The sequence below is a fragment of the Henckelia pumila genome, chromosome 3 (genome assembly GCF_033568475.1).
Source record: "Henckelia pumila isolate YLH828 chromosome 3, ASM3356847v2, whole genome shotgun sequence".
NCBI classification, from domain to species: Eukaryota; Viridiplantae; Streptophyta; class Magnoliopsida; order Lamiales; family Gesneriaceae; genus Henckelia; species Henckelia pumila.
In genome coordinates this window covers 123126215-123143145 of record NC_133122.1, presented here as the reverse complement: position 1 = coordinate 123143145, position 16931 = coordinate 123126215, and the positions used below count along the sequence as shown (strand labels likewise).

Below are 16931 nucleotides of genomic sequence, written 5' to 3'. Positions count from 1 at the left end.
TAGAAATTCATGAGTATTCGTTAAGCTAATCACTTAAACTTGAATTAATAAGTCTAGATTTTTTAGAAATAATTATGAGCTGATCAAAATCATGTAAATAATGAAAGATAAACAATATTTACAAAAGGAGCAATTGAAGCATCCCCAAAAGTCATGCATGTTTTATTTATGGTCATGGGAAATGCTACATGTACACATTGATTTACACATTGGGTTACACACTACACATGAAATTACAAAATTATCCCTCTACTTGATTTGAAAAAAATCTTTCCAAAATACATTAAAGATATTTATGTAATTTTAAGTGCAACGTGTAACCCAACATGTAGCCCTCCGTATACACGTAGCATCACCCAATGCTCATAATCTAAGATGCCAATCACAAGCAATCGAGTTGAGAATAATTCGTAAGTGCACAAAAGACAATTATTTCACCACTAATATTACATGATCCAGAGTTCAAATTAATAATGAAGCTTCCTGCAAAAGATATCAAAAAATCAGTTAGTCTTTGGTGGTAACATGATCTCATAGTTCACTAATACTGGCCATGGTGGAATGACAAACAAGAAGAGTTGCAACAAAAATGGAATCCGAGAAAGGACATTTTTACTTGAATCATCCATTGTTTCATCCATAGTTTTCAATTCTCTTGTGTTGATATCGTATGACATAAGGTACTGCGAGGCGCGCTCCTTATATAGCATGTACACAACGTTAGAACCAAAAGGATTGAAGCACAACTGTCTCAGATATTTACTTCCATCACCATCACACCTGAATTTGTCTAAGATAACTTTGTGTTGCAGACACCACTCCCCCGAATCGTAGTCGATTAATTCCCATAAACTTAAGGAGAACTCACGATCCGATCGTCCACGTAGTAATTCAAGATATCTCAAATGGCCTTGGTCACTGAACAACATGTATTCGCCGATCTCATCTCCTTCACATGCTAAAGTACTGTCAAAAGGCAGCGAAATAAGTCGAACGGAATCAGGGTTATTGTAAAGATCAAACGCCATTATATGTCCCCTAACGATCCCGTGCAGAATTTTCTCTATCTCAACACAATTATCCCACATATGATCAAAATACATATTTTGGTCAAAATCTACAATGTACCACACCCATTCACGGATTTCAGAAAAGTACACCTCGTATCTAAAAGATCTATGGAATGATTTATAACCCGCAACTATGCGCAAAACCCTAAAACTTTCGAGGACGTTATCTTTAATTTGAGTCACAAAACCTGTGAAAATTTGAAACTGAAAGCTATGTCGAGGTACTGGAGGAAGGGTAATCCCTTGACCAGTCATAGGATTGTATATATCATAACTATATATTGGTCCTTTGGTATGATTCTCCATAGCAGGACCAAAAAGTAATAGCCCGTTGCTGATTCCGACAAGTAGATAGCGTAATTCATACACACTCGTGCTTTCGGGCAAAGTAAGCAAATCTAGACAGTTGATGCCGGATGAACAATCACGTAGGGGTAGTTTTTTCTGGAAAAATTGCCGGACGATAGGCTGACGGGCAAAGCATGAGATAAAAATCCACCGCGGGGACAGTGATGCCCGGGCAACATACCTGCGATCAAACGAAGGGTCGGAGATCATAGAAAGCCATTGCTTGGAAACCACTTTAAACCGGAATAGAATTTTCACAGGTACTCTGATGAGCACTTCGAATAACGTATCTCCACATGACATAATCAACTCATATTCTCTACTACTTTTTCTTTTTGAACCCATCTTCGTCTATATGACCTCTAGAGTTAATTTGCGGCTGACTCTATATACGAAAATAAATATTTTCCTTTTCAAAAATCACTTTCTTTCAATAATTTTCAGGATTTTATTAATATTACTTTACTATATTATTTTATTAATTAATTATAAAACAAGAGGATCTTACACTAACTAACTTTGGTGTTTATAATGTACACAACCAAAAAAAACCGAGCTTTTGCTACGATTTTTTAAAAACCGTAGGAAACAATATGCGACAGTTTTGGACGGTTATTTATAAACTGTCGCTATTTCGACGGTTCGTTAGATTACGTTGCAAACTGTTTGCAACGGTTTATAATTAACCGTCGCATATTGCGACGTAAAGATCCGTCGCAAAAAAATTTTCACTCTTTATTACAACCGTCGCAAGATGCTATGGTTTAAGCAAAACCGTCGCTCATAATGGATGTCTTTTCAACGCATCTGCTATGCGTCTCATTAATTGTACGCGTTGAAACACTACAAGAAAATTGGTTATTTAGCAACGATTTTTTTTTAAAACGGTGGCTAAATTTAGCCACGGTTTTAAAAACCATGGGTGGCTTACTAACCACGGTTTTTTTAAAACCGTGGCTAAATAACCACGGTTTGTCAAAAATCGTAACTAATTAACCACGATTTTTAAAACCATGGTTAGTTAGCCATGGTTTTTAATGAACCGTGGCTAAATTAACCACGGTTTTAAAAACTCTGGCTTGTTTTAGCCACGGCTTTCAAAAAATCGTGGCAATGTAACCATGGTTTTTAAAACCATGGCTAAATTTTAACCACGGTTTTTAAAACTGTGGCTAAATTACAACGGTTTTTAAAAACCGTGGTTAATTTAGTCACGGTTATAAAAAAAACCGTTGCTAAATTTAACCACAATTTTTTTTAAATCGCGCTCGAGCACAACTTTTTGTGCTCGAGCGAGACGTAATACCCTTTGTTTCTGTACAGGGTTCACTCGAGCACAAATTTTTGTGCTCGAGCGAGCCCTGGACAGTAAGCTTTCTTTATAAATCGCGCTGGAGCACAAAAAATTGTGCTCCAGCGCAATTTTTTTAAAAAAAATAGAAAAATTATTGGATTTTATTAATTTAATACAAGTATTATCCCAAAAAATTTTGCATTGTTATTTTATTTGTGATGAATGTAGTAATTTTTTTTTAAAAAAATCAGTAGTATCATATGTATTATTATTGTCATTTTATATAAATAGTATCTAAAAATTTCATTACTAATATATTATTACAATTATAATAATATAATTATTTTTATTACTAAATATATTTTCATTATTATTATTATTATTATTATTATTATTATTATCTAACCATTATTTGTATTTTTTTATGTATGACATAAAAAAATTCATTATCAAAATTTTTGTAAGTATTATCCCAACAAATTTTTGAGTCATTATCTTATTTGCGATTAATATAGTATTTTTTAAAAAAAACATTATCGAATATATTAATATTGTTATTTTATATAAATAGTATCTGGAAAAATTCAAATACTATCGAATATATTAATATTTTTACAAAGGGCGTGACTTTCTTTTTAACACGCTAATTAAAAAGGCGTGTTATGATAAAAATTGAATTTTCTCGGAGACACATTAATCGTGTAAAATTTTGTGAGATATACGGTAAACAATAAAAAATCCTAAATAATTTTTCAATAGACTTTTGCGTTCGAACAATTATATCTGACCGTCAAACGCGTTATTTTAATTGTTAATTAAAAAAGTTCTTTTAATTAAACACACATATTATATTAATCAAATATTTTTTAAAAAAAATATTTGAATTTTTTAAACCGTGACAAAATTTAGCCATGATTTTTAAAAAAATGTTTTTTTTACAAGTTAATTAATCCATTTACGAAAAAACTAACACATTTATTTTCCTCATTTTCCCCTCTCTCTCGGCTGACTCTCTCGATCCTTCCTTTTCTTTCTTTTCTTCATCTTTTCTGCCGCCTTTGACCACCGCTAGCTCCGCCGTCGGCCGCCCAGTTTTGAAACCGAGATCAGTTTCGGAATCCTAATTTTGTCTAGGGCTATCCGTCACTACAAATTTTCCTAAGTTTTGAGCTCGTTTCGTGGAACCTATTTTTCCTAGCCGCCACCGTTCCGCCGCTTTTGCCGTCGCCAACCATCGTTCAGCCTTGGGTCGAGGTTGTTTAGTCGTTTGTAGCTTGTTTTCATAGCCTAAAAGTTATAATTAGAAAATTAGGGTTCGAAATTTGGGGCTTTTGGTTCATTCGAAGTTATATAATTTATATATGATTATTTGTTTGTTTTAGGTGCTATATTTGAACCGATTGGAGCTATTGATCAAATTTTCGGTAATTTATTTTGAATTTTCCAAATTTATTTATATAGGATTTTCGGAATTTTTTGATTGAATTGATTGATAATTGGGTATTTAAATGCTCTAGAAATTATATATATATATATGCGTTAGTTCCAAGATTTGATTTATTTATATAGATTCTGCTCCTCCAGAAACACGTGGATCGAAATTAAATATTGAGTCATAGGGTTTCAATTTTTTGTATTTTTTTCGTACGAATGTTGAATATTAATCTCTGCTCATGTGTGATGTAAATCTGGTTTTGGATTTCAATATGATGGAATATTTTTGGGTTTGGTTGCAGTGAAAGAATTTCACTCTCGAGAATGTTTTCAAGATGAGGAGAATAAATTCGTATTACTGCATGAAGCTGAAACTGATGAGTGTCGTCTTTTTCGATGTGTTGTCTATGCATTGCGTGACCTTGTAATGCTTTGTGAGATCCTGGTACAACTTTATTTTTCCCTAGCCAAATCGTGTTTCTGTTTTAGCTGATTTCCATGCCATCGTTCTTCCTGGTACAATGTCGTGTACTGTTCTTTTCATATTTCTTTGTTATGTAGTATTGTTGTATACATTAATCTTGTTTATGTTCATATATGTTTAATGCTTGACCTTTTGCTCGGATTTAGGTTCCTTTAAGCTCACTATTTAGCTCGGTGTAGGGGTAATATACATGCTGCCCGACTGAAAAATTTTATTCACTCCGATTTAATTAGTTCCTGTTGATTTTATCACTTCATTATTAATTGTTATTCAGCTTTATATTGTAGATTACAAAGTTGAACGAGTTTAAGGTAATATTTGATAAATATAAAAATTTGATTTACTTATTGTACAAAATTTCTTAAAAATGTTGTTCTTCGATAAATATTGAGCTTTTGGATTTCTCTTCAAATTTCTTTCGGGAATCTCATTCAATTACAGTGTTTCGAAGCAGATGCTGAATTTTCATCATTGGCATAATGTAGTAAATCATTGGCATAGTAATATCTTTGTTTTTTTATGTCAAAATTTATCAAATCATTTAAAAACTGTTGTCTTTTACATTTTTTAGCTACTGATTTTGGTGCCTTATTGCTGCTGGTCATGCTCTTTAACTTTTGCACTCCAAGTGCTTTACTTCTATTGCGCTTCTGTGTTTCAGGTAAGCTGTGGTTGTGCTAAGAGTGGTTGTATATTGTTTTTACATCGTTTGTGAATTGTTTGAGGTGATTTGGGCAATTGCTTGGGTGTTGGCCGATTGCTTCATGACGTGGGCACACTTTCTGCTCATCAAGTTTTTGTTGTTTTGTTTATGCCAATTCCAGTCTTTCATCATTTTAATCCCTCATTCTTGGACATGGCAGTGATGAGATATACATATTTTTTTATGTTACAGATGACCTTATTGCGGAGTTCAGACATGGTGGATTTCTCGACGAAATAATCAACTTTGTTCAATCTCTTCAAACACAATTTGAGGTAAATTTGCTAAGCTAAACCTATAGGCAATAATAATTGTTTTAAAAGCATGTTTCAATGCAAATACCGACACTGGATTTTGAGGTCGATAATCTCCTACCTAAAAAGGTAATACTTGGGGAACTAATTATTTATTTGATAGCAAGAGTTAAGAGTTGATGAGCATTTTGATTCTATTTCTTAATTACCCTGGTGTGTGCATCACTAATTTAGTCAAGGGACAAAGAAATTAAAGAATGTTCAAGTGAATTATGCTAATTACTTTTGATCAAATGCTCCTCTGCTCATGCAACTTAAACATGACACAATAATTTTTTTCTTTATTTGTAAAAGTATATATAATGTTCATCCTCCATTGTCAAAAAATGTGTTGCTAGATTGCTGCTTCTGTACATACACTTCAGTGTTGCTTGTTGATAGAAGTCTCAAAGCTACGACATAAAACTTGGCCTCGGAATAGAAGTTGATGTAGTTTCTTGGTGAATATTTGTAGTGACCCGTATCCAGAATTAACGGTTAATGAGTAATTAATCGTGTATTCCTGTTCTGATTAAGTAAAACATGATTAAGGAAATTTCAAATGGATTAACGGAGTTCAGAAATGGATTCAGATCACTCAAAAATAGTGGGTAAGATTCGGGATGTTCGGACGCTCTGAACTTGAGTTCGAAGGATCCGAACATGGACGGAGCCAGGATTCGGAGGCTCTGAAGACTTTGGATGGTCCGAAGTGAGTTCGGACTACCTGAACCCATGCGCCCAGTTGTCCCAAAATATTATGTCATTGGTGACGTCATCCGGACAGAGTTCGGACGATCCGAAGGTACAGAACGGAGGCTCCGATCTGTAGTCTCGGACAGGTGTATGGTTGCATGTGTTTGTTGACACGTGGCAGGCTTCAGACGGCCCAAAGAAGAGATTGGAGGATCCGATCGGGTTCGGACGATCCGAACGTGTTCTATAAATATGAGGTCCGAGCTCCTCATTCATGCAAATTCCGAAATCCTCTCCTTTGCCCATGTGGCTCTATTTTAGGGCTTTGGGTACTCTTATTTTAGAGTTGGAGTAGGGAATATATTCTAGCATAGTCAGACAGTGTCTGACATAGTAGCGGAACAGTGCTCGTGTAGTGGAGCCGTGCTCGAGGCTGTGAAGCTGCAGCAGGGGTGTGCCCCTAGTTGCGGGATAGTCGCCATCAGAGGGCTGACTGAAAGAGTGGGTGCCCGGTTAGCCAACTTTTGGCTAAGGGCTTTTATGACTCTATGTATAAACAGTCTTTGTTTAATATAATTTACATTCATTAATGGCATTTTCTTTGTCTTTCTTCATTTTGTTATATTGTGATATACTATTGTTGTTTTGATAAAGACCTTGAATATACTATAGTGTAAGTAAGATGAGATAGTGAATAAAGAGAGATCACTATTATGAAACACATCTTATAGTCACTGTATATTCTAAACAGTTCCTAGTCAATTGAGCCGTCCGCTAATAAGGATAAGGATCGCTCGAGATTGAGACTAGCATTTGTGATGCCATGTACCACGTTTCATTGGTAATGGACATGGAGATGTTCAAAGTATGCAAATGGATATTCATATGATGAATGATCGAACTACCCTATTCGCACTTTCCAAGTGGTTATTATTATTTGAGTGGATAAGTCCGCGGTTTTGGTTGTACACCATTAGTCCTTACTACTTGAAACATCATTGAGACTCTATATGCTAGTACTGTACTTTGACTCGTTTACCGACTCTATTGGGGTCATCAGGTGTCGGGATTGGGTACAGTTATGACACATATAGGAGTCGATGCTTTGTTGTCAAGAATTCACCACATACTTGCGAGTGTGGATATCCTATGCGATCTGAGGAGATATTAGTGTGACGAATCTCTGGCCAGAGTACATGATGTGTTTTAGGTTACTCGGTTTTCCTAGTAATACATGCGATGTCACTATTTGATCTCCAAGATGTAATGCATAGTTATCGAATCTTGAACGACTCTCGATGCACCAATGGTTGTTGATTCGATCGGGATATATGGATGAAGGGACCGTACTGTACGCTAACCAAAATCTACTGGTTCTTGCAGACACTATCAGTGATACCTTGGAAATCATGGGGCGATGTTGCTAGACGCTCTTACCATGATTCGATGGGTAAGTCGAAAATTGTTGTTTCGAGTCACAAGGAGTTGTGAGCCCACGGCTAACTGTATCCCTGAACCATTGAGGGTCACACAAGTAATGAATTACTAAACCCCGTTGAGATAGTTAAATTTAAAGAGTTAAATTTAATGAAAGAGAAGTTGGACTTCTTAACTAAAAGGGAGTGAAATTTCCTAAAATGACATAGGGATGGGCATTTTTGGAAATCACTGAATTCGGATTCAGAAAAATTATCTTGAGTTTAAAAGATGCAGAAATGGTTTCTGTGCACATTGGTAAAATCAGTTTATCAATCGGAGTCACGATGAATTTTATATTAATTTCTATAATAACAGGCTTGGCTTGTTGGGCTTAAGTTATGGATTGTGGGTCCTAAGGAGTTAGTGTCCTAATACAATTATAACTTAATCTAGTCTAGAAATTATCTATAAATACATGTGTAGTGTTCGAAAATTACATAGCATTCACTCTTGCAATTTTCGAAAATACTGCATAATATTTCAAGGGGAATTTTCGAATTCCTCTGCTCCTTTTTGAGATAATTCAGTCTGTAATTTTTGTGAAAAATTACATTCTGAATTGACAGATCAAATCTATTTATTCTTTTCGATAAACATCTGATTGATATCTAGTGCAATCAATCAGAGGGTTTTAGCTTTCTATTCGTGAACTTAATTCCGGAGGTTGATCGTGATAGTCATCGGTTCCCGGGATTTACAAGAAGAGCAGATTAAATTATGTTGGAGTCCATAATCAAGCCTTAGCTTGAAGAGGTAAAAATATTTAATTGTGAATTTATATTTTTACTTGCAAGATTTTAATCGTTAGGATTTGATACCCACGATATGGAATCATTCCATATCGAAAAACAAAATTTTTAAACTTCCGCTGCTCCGGGTATCACATCCGTGCGATCAGAGAACCCGTGTTCCAACACTGACGACGGACTCAGGTATAGATATGGTCTCTTTAAATTATTTAGTAGTATGCAATATCTTAGTTAAGGCTTTTAGAGCTTAATTAATGATACATGGGTAATTGCATTGTAGAGTTGATGATAGGCTTGGAACCTAGAGTGGGACTGCTAGGACTGCCTGTAATAAGGTACGTAAGTACTGACTTAGATAGCCAGCGGTTTTTGCATGCTTATATGTTGCATTTGTGTGTCATATTATTATGCAGCATGTGCATATCATATTGTGTTTGTCCATCTTTTGAGATTAGCCATGTAGGGCCGCTCAGCCCTGTTTGGACGGTTGATGTCTAGTGCTTTGCTACCGACGGGTATGGGCTGGTACTAGCATCTAGGGGACATGGTCCACGTCCGGTAGGAATGAGCAGTGTACGTAGGGTTTGCTCCCCGGGTTGTACCAATCATGTCCTAGGCGCCATTACTGAGCAGTTGTATACAGTTATCCCAGATATGGATACCCTGTCATTTGCAAGCATCATATTTGTATGTTTTACCCGTGCTTTTGTATTGAGCTTAGAGCTCACGTCCAGTCTTTTCTATGTATCTGGACACCCCATTAGAAGGGGCAGGTGTAGGTTCAGGATCGAGCACCAGAAGCTTGGAGTAGCCAGTGACCAGTGAAGACAGCAGGATTAGCTGTAGGTTTTGCCCTTTAGGCTTATTTATTCGATTGGGTTGTATAATCAAATTTGTTTAAATCGGTTGTATTCTGCCGGCCTGCTTTTATTTAAGTCTTCCGCAGCGATTTATTTTAATGCATGCTTAATTATGCTCTTAACTCTGATTAGGTAGTGGATCTGGGTTGGGTCGCTACATTTATTGGTATCAGAGCGCATGCATGCAAGAAACTTGGGATATAGTAATGAGACTTTGGGTTATCCTTATAGGATTGATGAGACCTTGTAAGAGGTGATGATGTGGCGATTAGGTTGCCCGACGACTATCATCATCGGCAGGAATTCTAAAGATTTGACTTATGGGATTCCATCAAGTGCGGACAGGAGTGATGGATCGTGTCCGAGTTTTCAAGACTTCTACTCATGTGAATCCTAGATTTGGATCAAGTACCAGATGCCAGAGGCAAGGGCAGATGATTGGTGGGGACTTACTTGATGCTTGCATCTGTACAGTCATTACCATGATGACACTACTCTGAAGATTCTCCAGCCGTAGTTGGAGAGATTGTCAGATAGACCTTCACCAGGGAATGCCTCGAATGCCTAAGGCATGATAGGTTTCGAGATTAAGGTCTTTAAACTCATGCAGAACATAATTTTGCCGATATGCTTGTATTGATGCATTCGGTACGCAAACGGGAAACTTCATGTTCAAAAGCATGATACGATTACAAGAAGAAAGCTGATGGTAGATCATGAGCAGAAGAGGTCGACTTACATGCACTGACGCAGAGCATAGCTGGTTAGCTATCACGTGCCATTTCTCCGGAGTTCTTTGTAGGAGGACAGTTAGAGAGACTTGGATGGGAGTACGCTTGCATTGATGCGTGTGTCTATTAGAAGCTTCATACTCAAGAAACGAAGACTAGTACGATGATTTGAATACTGTATTGATGTAATTTGTAAATAGTATTTCAGTTGTAATGTATCATCATACTTTGGTTGTATCATTTCAAGTTCGGTTGTACATTTCATTGTATTTTGAATACTGTATGTATTACATGAGATTGTAATAAAGAGAATTGTACATAACTTGAAATAAATGGTACATGTACTTTTTATTCGGCAATTCGTGAATGATTGCATGATTGTACGGAAGTTTGGCTTGGGTTTAGTTGATTAGTGTTCAACTATTGCAGCTCATGGGATTTGAGTGGGCCGACTGTGAATGTTTGACTTGTGGTTAGTCTAGGCGTTTTCCTAAGGATTGACCTAGTTAGTCAGTGGACTAAGATAGTGTCAGCAATGAGTGGTCTCATCTAGAGGCATTAAATTTATTGTTCGGTTTAGAAAATTGGGCTTTGTTCTAGGTTGTTCCTTAGAACAGTAAGCTGTCTGACCTTCGTTAGGTTGAGACTTGTGATGATGGGTTTTCATCGAGATGCCAGGTCCAGTATATGCCAAGAGTTGTGGTCTATGTCCCTGACTAGACGTGATGGGGCGCGACCCTATGCCAGTGTTACTCTGGGAGTCCTTGTACTTCAAAGGGTACCTGGGAGCCTTCGTGCTTCAGGATTGGCAGGGGGAAGGCTACTCGGTCTAGGGATTTGGTAGCAGTCACGACAGGGTCTGACCTTGGATTAGATATCAGGTTTGATATCGATGGTTCGATATCGTCTGGTGTGCCAGAGATATAGTTTGAGTGTTCTGCTATGGGAACCAGTCTTGAAGGGATTTCCTTGACAAGTCTGTACTCTGAGCAGATAGGTTTTAACCTTTGGGTTACTGCTAGACGTGTGGATCTAGTAGGTGGACGGATTTCTACCAGCGATGACTAGAGGTTTTCATTAGAGTTGTGGTTAGAGTTTTCCCTGTGATAGGAATCATCCAAGAACTTGGATGGGATGTTGTTTTAAGACTTCAACTCGAATACGAGGACTACTCCATGATGATTGGCTTCATCTGTGATGGATTATATCAGATGTTGAGGATTGTACAGGACTATTTAAGATGAGAGGGAAGCGTGGCCTATGACCATGAAGCCTTGGTGGTTGTCCAGGTGGGTTATCATGGTAAGCTACATTAGTCTTGAATTGTTGCACAATCTTAACGAGAGATATAATCAAGAGTGTGTCCAGATATTGTGAGAATCTTGGAGATTCGTTAGTTATGATTCTGAATTTAACGAATCGTGATGTTCATCCTGGATGAACGAAGCAAGGATAGTGAGTCCAGTGTTTGAGCTAAGTACTGTCTGATATTTTCAGAGATTGAGCGTAGGATTGTCCATGGGATGGAAATGGGCTTAGTTTATCTTGATGTTTGCCTTGGGTGAACAAGACAACGATGGGTAGTGTTAAGGTGGCACGAAATTTGTGCTAATGACTACTAGTGGCTATTGGCTAACTCTGTCGGAGTTAGGTTGATTAAGTTCAGTGTACGAGGCAGCTGTCAGTTGTAAGGAACGAGATTTTTACGATAGGTTATTAATAGCTATTGTATGATTATCAATTATGGGTGTGTTGAAACCAGAGCGAACTGAGTATTCCATGTGTTTGGAAATAGTTCTTCATGGCAGCTGAGTCATGGTTATTGATTGAGCCACGTAGGTTTTGATGATCAGTGGTTGTCTGATCGGATGAGTGTAAGCCGAAGTAGCTCGACGAGATCGATAGGGTAAATCCAATCAGTGATGATTTGGATAGACCAATCGAGAAATACTTGGGATAGTATTTTGTCGCTTAGTGCTTAGGAGATGAGTAATGGGTACAGTCTCAGAGCATTCGGCAATTTGGATGATTTAGAGTCTCTAGGTTTGCCAGAGATGAATATACCAAAATATTTCAATTGAATTGTATGGTCAAGTTAGGTGTTAACTTGACAGGAGAAACAAGAAAGTAAATTGGTAGCTCCCAGGACAGTGTTATTGTGATGATGTCTTAGTATACCGTTGTGTTTGAGATCCAACGAGAATTGTGTACTCGTATGAACATCAGTTGCGGATCGTGAGATGTGACATTAGCTGGGATCTAGTTCTCGAGATCCAGCAGGTGGTGTCACTAATCTTTCAGCGAGTGATGTGCGATATCTCTGAAGTGACTGAGATAGTCAAGGATCGACTTAGTAGCCAACGAGGTTTGCCTTTGGGATCGAAGATTTCGCAAGATCGTGACGGATCAAATTTGTTATTTCGAGTCAGTGAGTCACATCCATGCAGACTGTTTGTCAAAGATATTGCACTTTAGCAATGAACGACAATCAGAGACATTTTCTGTGACAAGTTACTTCGAGCATAAGTGTTTTCCCGGAGTGACTAAGGAATATATGAATTAGTCTTTTTAGCGCTAAGGCTGATGCCTTCAGCAAAAAGGAATGATTTGACTCTGAAGGATCCGTTGGGATTTAGTTTCCAGGATCTTTATGTTCAACCTTGGGAAGTTGGGACGAGCGATAATGGTATCACCAGAGACTCCGAGTTGAGTTATATCAGGCGCATGTAACTTTCGAGTTTCGAGACGAAACAGGAAGTGTTTCCATATGTCTGTGTACTGTGGAATGTCCCAGTCGAGCATATTGGTAGGAGCTTGTCTTAGTCTTGATGTGTGCACAGTGATTGCAAGTATGTATAACAATCAGGAGGATGTCTATCGATTGAATTCGTGGGTGAATAACCTATGGTCGAGATGATGTAGATCATCAAAGGTATGATAACTACTATTGCAATGTATGCGTGACTTCGCAGGCCAATGGTTAGAAGATGACTTATTGTCATTATCGGTGAGCGATGATAGTTTTCATCAGGGCACAGTGTTGAGTTATACTAAGAAACGTGAACTGTGATTGGTACTAGACTGGATGGTCTGAGTTCCCAGTAATTGCTTGGGAAGTTCGTTCGCTTCGGTGGAGCATGGGATGTATGACCAGTTTGGAATCATGTTAAGTAGTTATGTTGGAGTATAGATTTGGGTCAACAAGATTCTCTTGAGAAGAAATTCGGGCTTTGTTGTGTCAGCACAGTGATTGAGATTGGTGTTTCCTAACTAGAGGTGTTGAACACCGAGAACTTTTGGAACCATTAGATGGTTAGGTTCAATTAGTGATTCGACAGATGCAGTAAACCAGTCGGATTTGGCTTGTTCTTCGTCAGTCTAAGACTTTTCCTAAGGATGATGATCTCAATCAAGTGGGTGTTGGTATCTTTTGTGATCAGAGAGATCGTGGTCAGTATGGAAGACGTATCAGTGTTGTGATACATTAGTGCCAAGGAAGTTTGAATGTCAACCAGCAGCGCAGTAATCTTCAGTTGGGAGGATGTTAATGCGGTTCAGCATTAATGGAGCTTGCAAGAAATTCGACAAGAGTCTGAGTGCGTCGGAAGCTATTTCGACCAGACACTCGAGCAAAAGTTTTTAATACATTCTCGAGGTTATACCCTAGATTTCGAGGACGAAATCTTTTAAGGGGTGGATAATGTAGTGACCCGTATCCAGAATTAACGGTTAATGAGTAATTAATCGTGTATTCGTGTTCTGATTAAGTAAAACATGATTAAAGAAATTTCAAATGGATTAACGGAGTTCAGAAATGGATTCAGATCACTCAAAAATGGTGGGTAAGGTTCGGGAGGTTCGGACGCTCCGAACTTGAGTTCGGAGGATCCGAACATGGACGGAGCCAGGCTTCGGAGGCTCTGAAGACTTCGGATGGTCCGAAGTGAGTTCGGACGACCCGAACCCATGCGGCCAGCTGTCCCAAAATATTATGTCATTAGTGACATCATCCGGACAGAGTTTGGACGATCCGAAGGTGCAGAACGGAGGCTCCGATCTGTAGTCCTGGACAGGTGTATGGTTGCATGTGTGAGTGTTGACACGTGGAAGGCTTCAAACGGCCCGAAGAAGAGATCGGAAGATCCGATCGGGTTCGGACGATCCGAAGACTAGTTCGGACGATCCGAACGTGTTCTATAAATATGAGGTCCGAGTTCCTCATTCGTGCAAATTCCGAAAGCATCTCTTTCGCCCACGTGACTCTATTTTAGGGCTTTGGGTAATCTTATTTTAGAGTTGGAGTAGGGAATATATTCTAGCATAGTCAGACAGTGTCTGACATAGTAGCGGAGCAGTGCTCGAGGCTGTGGAGCTGCAGCAGGGGTGTGCCCCTAGTTGCGGGATAGTCGCCATCAGAGGGCTGACGATGGACGCAGGTGTAGCTATGGTCTCCTTATATTATTTTGGAGTATGCAATAGTTTAGTTAAGGCTTTTAGAGCTTAATTAATGATGCATGGGTAGTTGCATTGTAGAGTTGATGATAGGCTAGGAACCTAGAGTGTGACTGCTAGGACTGCCTGTAATAAGGTACGTAAGTACTGACTGAGATAGCCAGCGGGTTTTTCATGCTTATATGTTGCATTTGTGTGTCATATTATTATGCAGCGTGTGCATATCATATTGTGTCTGTCCATCTTTTGAGATGAGCTATGTAGGGCCGCTCAGCCCTGCTTGTTCGGTTGATGTCTAGTGCTTTGCTACCGACGGGTATGGGCTGGTACTAGCATCTAGGGGACACGGTCCACGTCCGGTAGGAATGAGCAGTGTACGCAGGGTTTGCTCCCCGAGTTGTACCACTCATGTCCTAGGCACCATTACTGAGCAGTTGTATACAGTTATCTCAGATATGGATACCCTGTCATTTGAATGCATCATATTTGTATGTTTTACCCATGCTTTCGTATTGAGCTTAGACCTCACGTCCAGTCTTTTCTGTGTATTTGGACACCCCATTCGACGGGGCAGGTGTAGGTGCAGGATCGAGCACCAGGAGCTTGGAGTAGCCAGTGACCAGTGAAGACAGCAGGATTTGCTGTAGGTTTTGCCCTTTAGGCTTATTTATTCGATTGGGTTGTATAATCAAATTTTTTTAAACCGGTTGTATTCTGCCGACCTGCTTTTATTTAAGTTTTTCGCAGCGATTTATTTTAATGCATGCTTAATTATGCTCTTAACTCTGATTACATAGTATATCCGGGTTGGGTCGCAACAAGATTAATCTTTTAGTTAATTTCATATTTTTATGTTTATGGTATTTGTTGTATTTAATTTATCATGTATACTTTTATGTTTATATGATATGTCATTTAGTTGGTCGTTTATGAAATTTTTTAGAATGTCATAAATATTATTTTCAAACGTTGGAAAAATGTATATTAATTTTATTTTCAAATTTTTTATTTTGATTGATTCATAATATTATAATTTTTATTTTTTTTGTTTTTTATTTGAAAAAGTCAGTATTTTTTTCAGTTGTAGTAGGGAGTTTAAAAATGTTGTAGAAGGTTGTTAAAAGTCAAGCTCAAATACAACAGTCAAAAACTGTTGTCATCTCTCGAAGACAACAATTTTTCACTGTTGTCATTGAGCTTGAATTTTAACAACATGGTATTCTACAACAGTTTTAAACCCCCTACTATAACTGAAAAAATGTTGTCTTTAGTAGTTTTTCTTGTAGCAGTTGATGGACATATGGATCTACCGATTTGTATGGAAAATATAGCCACGGTTTTTTTAAAAACCGTAGCTAAATTAGTCACGGTTTTTTCATAACCGTGGTTAAAATAACCACGATTTTATGCAAAACAGTGCTTACGTAGCCACGGTTTTTTAAAAAATCGTGGCTAATTTAACCACGATTTTTTTTTTTATAAAACCGTGGTTAAATTTAGCCACTGTTAACAACTTTTCAAAAACCGTGGCTAAATTAATTTAACCAAACCGTGGCTAAATAGCTTGTTTTTTGTAGTGAAATAAGGTTCCAGACTCGTATAGACTTGAGAGAGCAATCAAATTAAAGTCGAGTCAATCTTTTTTCTTATTCGAAGAATTGACTTTTAAAAAACCGTGGCTAAAATGATTTTAAACAATTACTGGGAAATTATCTCATTTATTGAGTGACATTCATATCACTCACTCACCCGCATCACTCATCTCAGATAAGAACGAGGAAGAGATGAAAGATGACGAGCAAAATCAATTCTGGGGCTGGTGAAGAAGGATGTTATTCTGCTGTTTAGTTTTTATTTAGTTTTTTTTATTAAATTAAGCCACTGCATTTAGAATTTGTAATTTCAATTTGAGTTGTAAAAACAATTAAATTTCGAGTTTATGAATACCATGTTATTCAGTTTTAGGTATGAGTAGGTTTCTGAAATTTCTGAAATCCGAGGCTTGTTGTTTGATGTGAAAACGTTAAATAACGTTGATGCCAACTAGACCCAGTTTCGGAGCGTAACACATATGGGTGGTTTTTCGGTATACTGTATCAAAAATATCGGTATGAAAAAAATTCATACCGATATCGATACCGAAATTCTGAAATTTTGGTACGGAAAAAATGCATATTGATCTCGTATAGATACCGAAAAAAATTCGATATACCAAAAAACTGTCTGTATATCGAAAAAATTTCGGTACAATAGTAAAAAATTTGATATTTTGGTCCGGTATGCCAGCCCTAGTAACACAAACTCACTTTAATTTGCTCATGTGTTTTTGCTCAAAATA

At 37.6% G+C, this 16931-nt stretch overlaps 1 protein-coding gene and 1 long non-coding RNA gene across 4 annotated transcripts; one reads left to right on the top strand and one right to left on the bottom strand.

The window, feature by feature from the left end:
• Positions 1–503: 503 nt before the first annotated feature.
• Positions 504–1763, bottom strand: LOC140889417 (putative F-box/kelch-repeat protein At1g15680). Its single transcript, XM_073297130.1, has 2 exons — positions 1600–1763; positions 504–1404 (listed from the first exon to the last, which is right to left on the bottom strand). Exons 1-2 carry the CDS (start codon positions 1761–1763, stop codon positions 504–506), a joined length of 1065 nt encoding a protein of 354 aa, XP_073153231.1.
• A 1948-nt stretch (positions 1764–3711) lies between these two features.
• Positions 3712–15394, top strand: LOC140891881 (uncharacterized). Of its 3 annotated transcripts, XR_012152648.1 has the most exons (6): positions 3712–3966; positions 4095–4136; positions 4449–4591; positions 5292–5399; positions 5526–5608; positions 15168–15394. It is a non-coding gene; the product is annotated as an uncharacterized lncRNA (long non-coding RNA). The 3 variants fall into 3 exon arrangements; XR_012152647.1 differs by lacking the exon at positions 5292–5399; XR_012152649.1 differs by lacking the exons at positions 5292–5399; positions 15168–15394 and adding an exon at positions 9324–10101.
• The last annotated feature ends 1537 nt before the right edge of the window (positions 15395–16931 follow it).

Coding starts and splice junctions, on each gene's coding strand:
- LOC140889417 (XM_073297130.1), bottom strand. CDS start 1,763: ATGGGTTCAAAAAGAAAAAGTAGTAGAGAATATGAGTTGATTATGTCA. Junction 1,405..1,599: donor GACCCTTCGTTTGATCGCAG/GTATGTTGCCCG, acceptor TGTCGGAATCAG/CAACGGGCTATTACTTTTTG.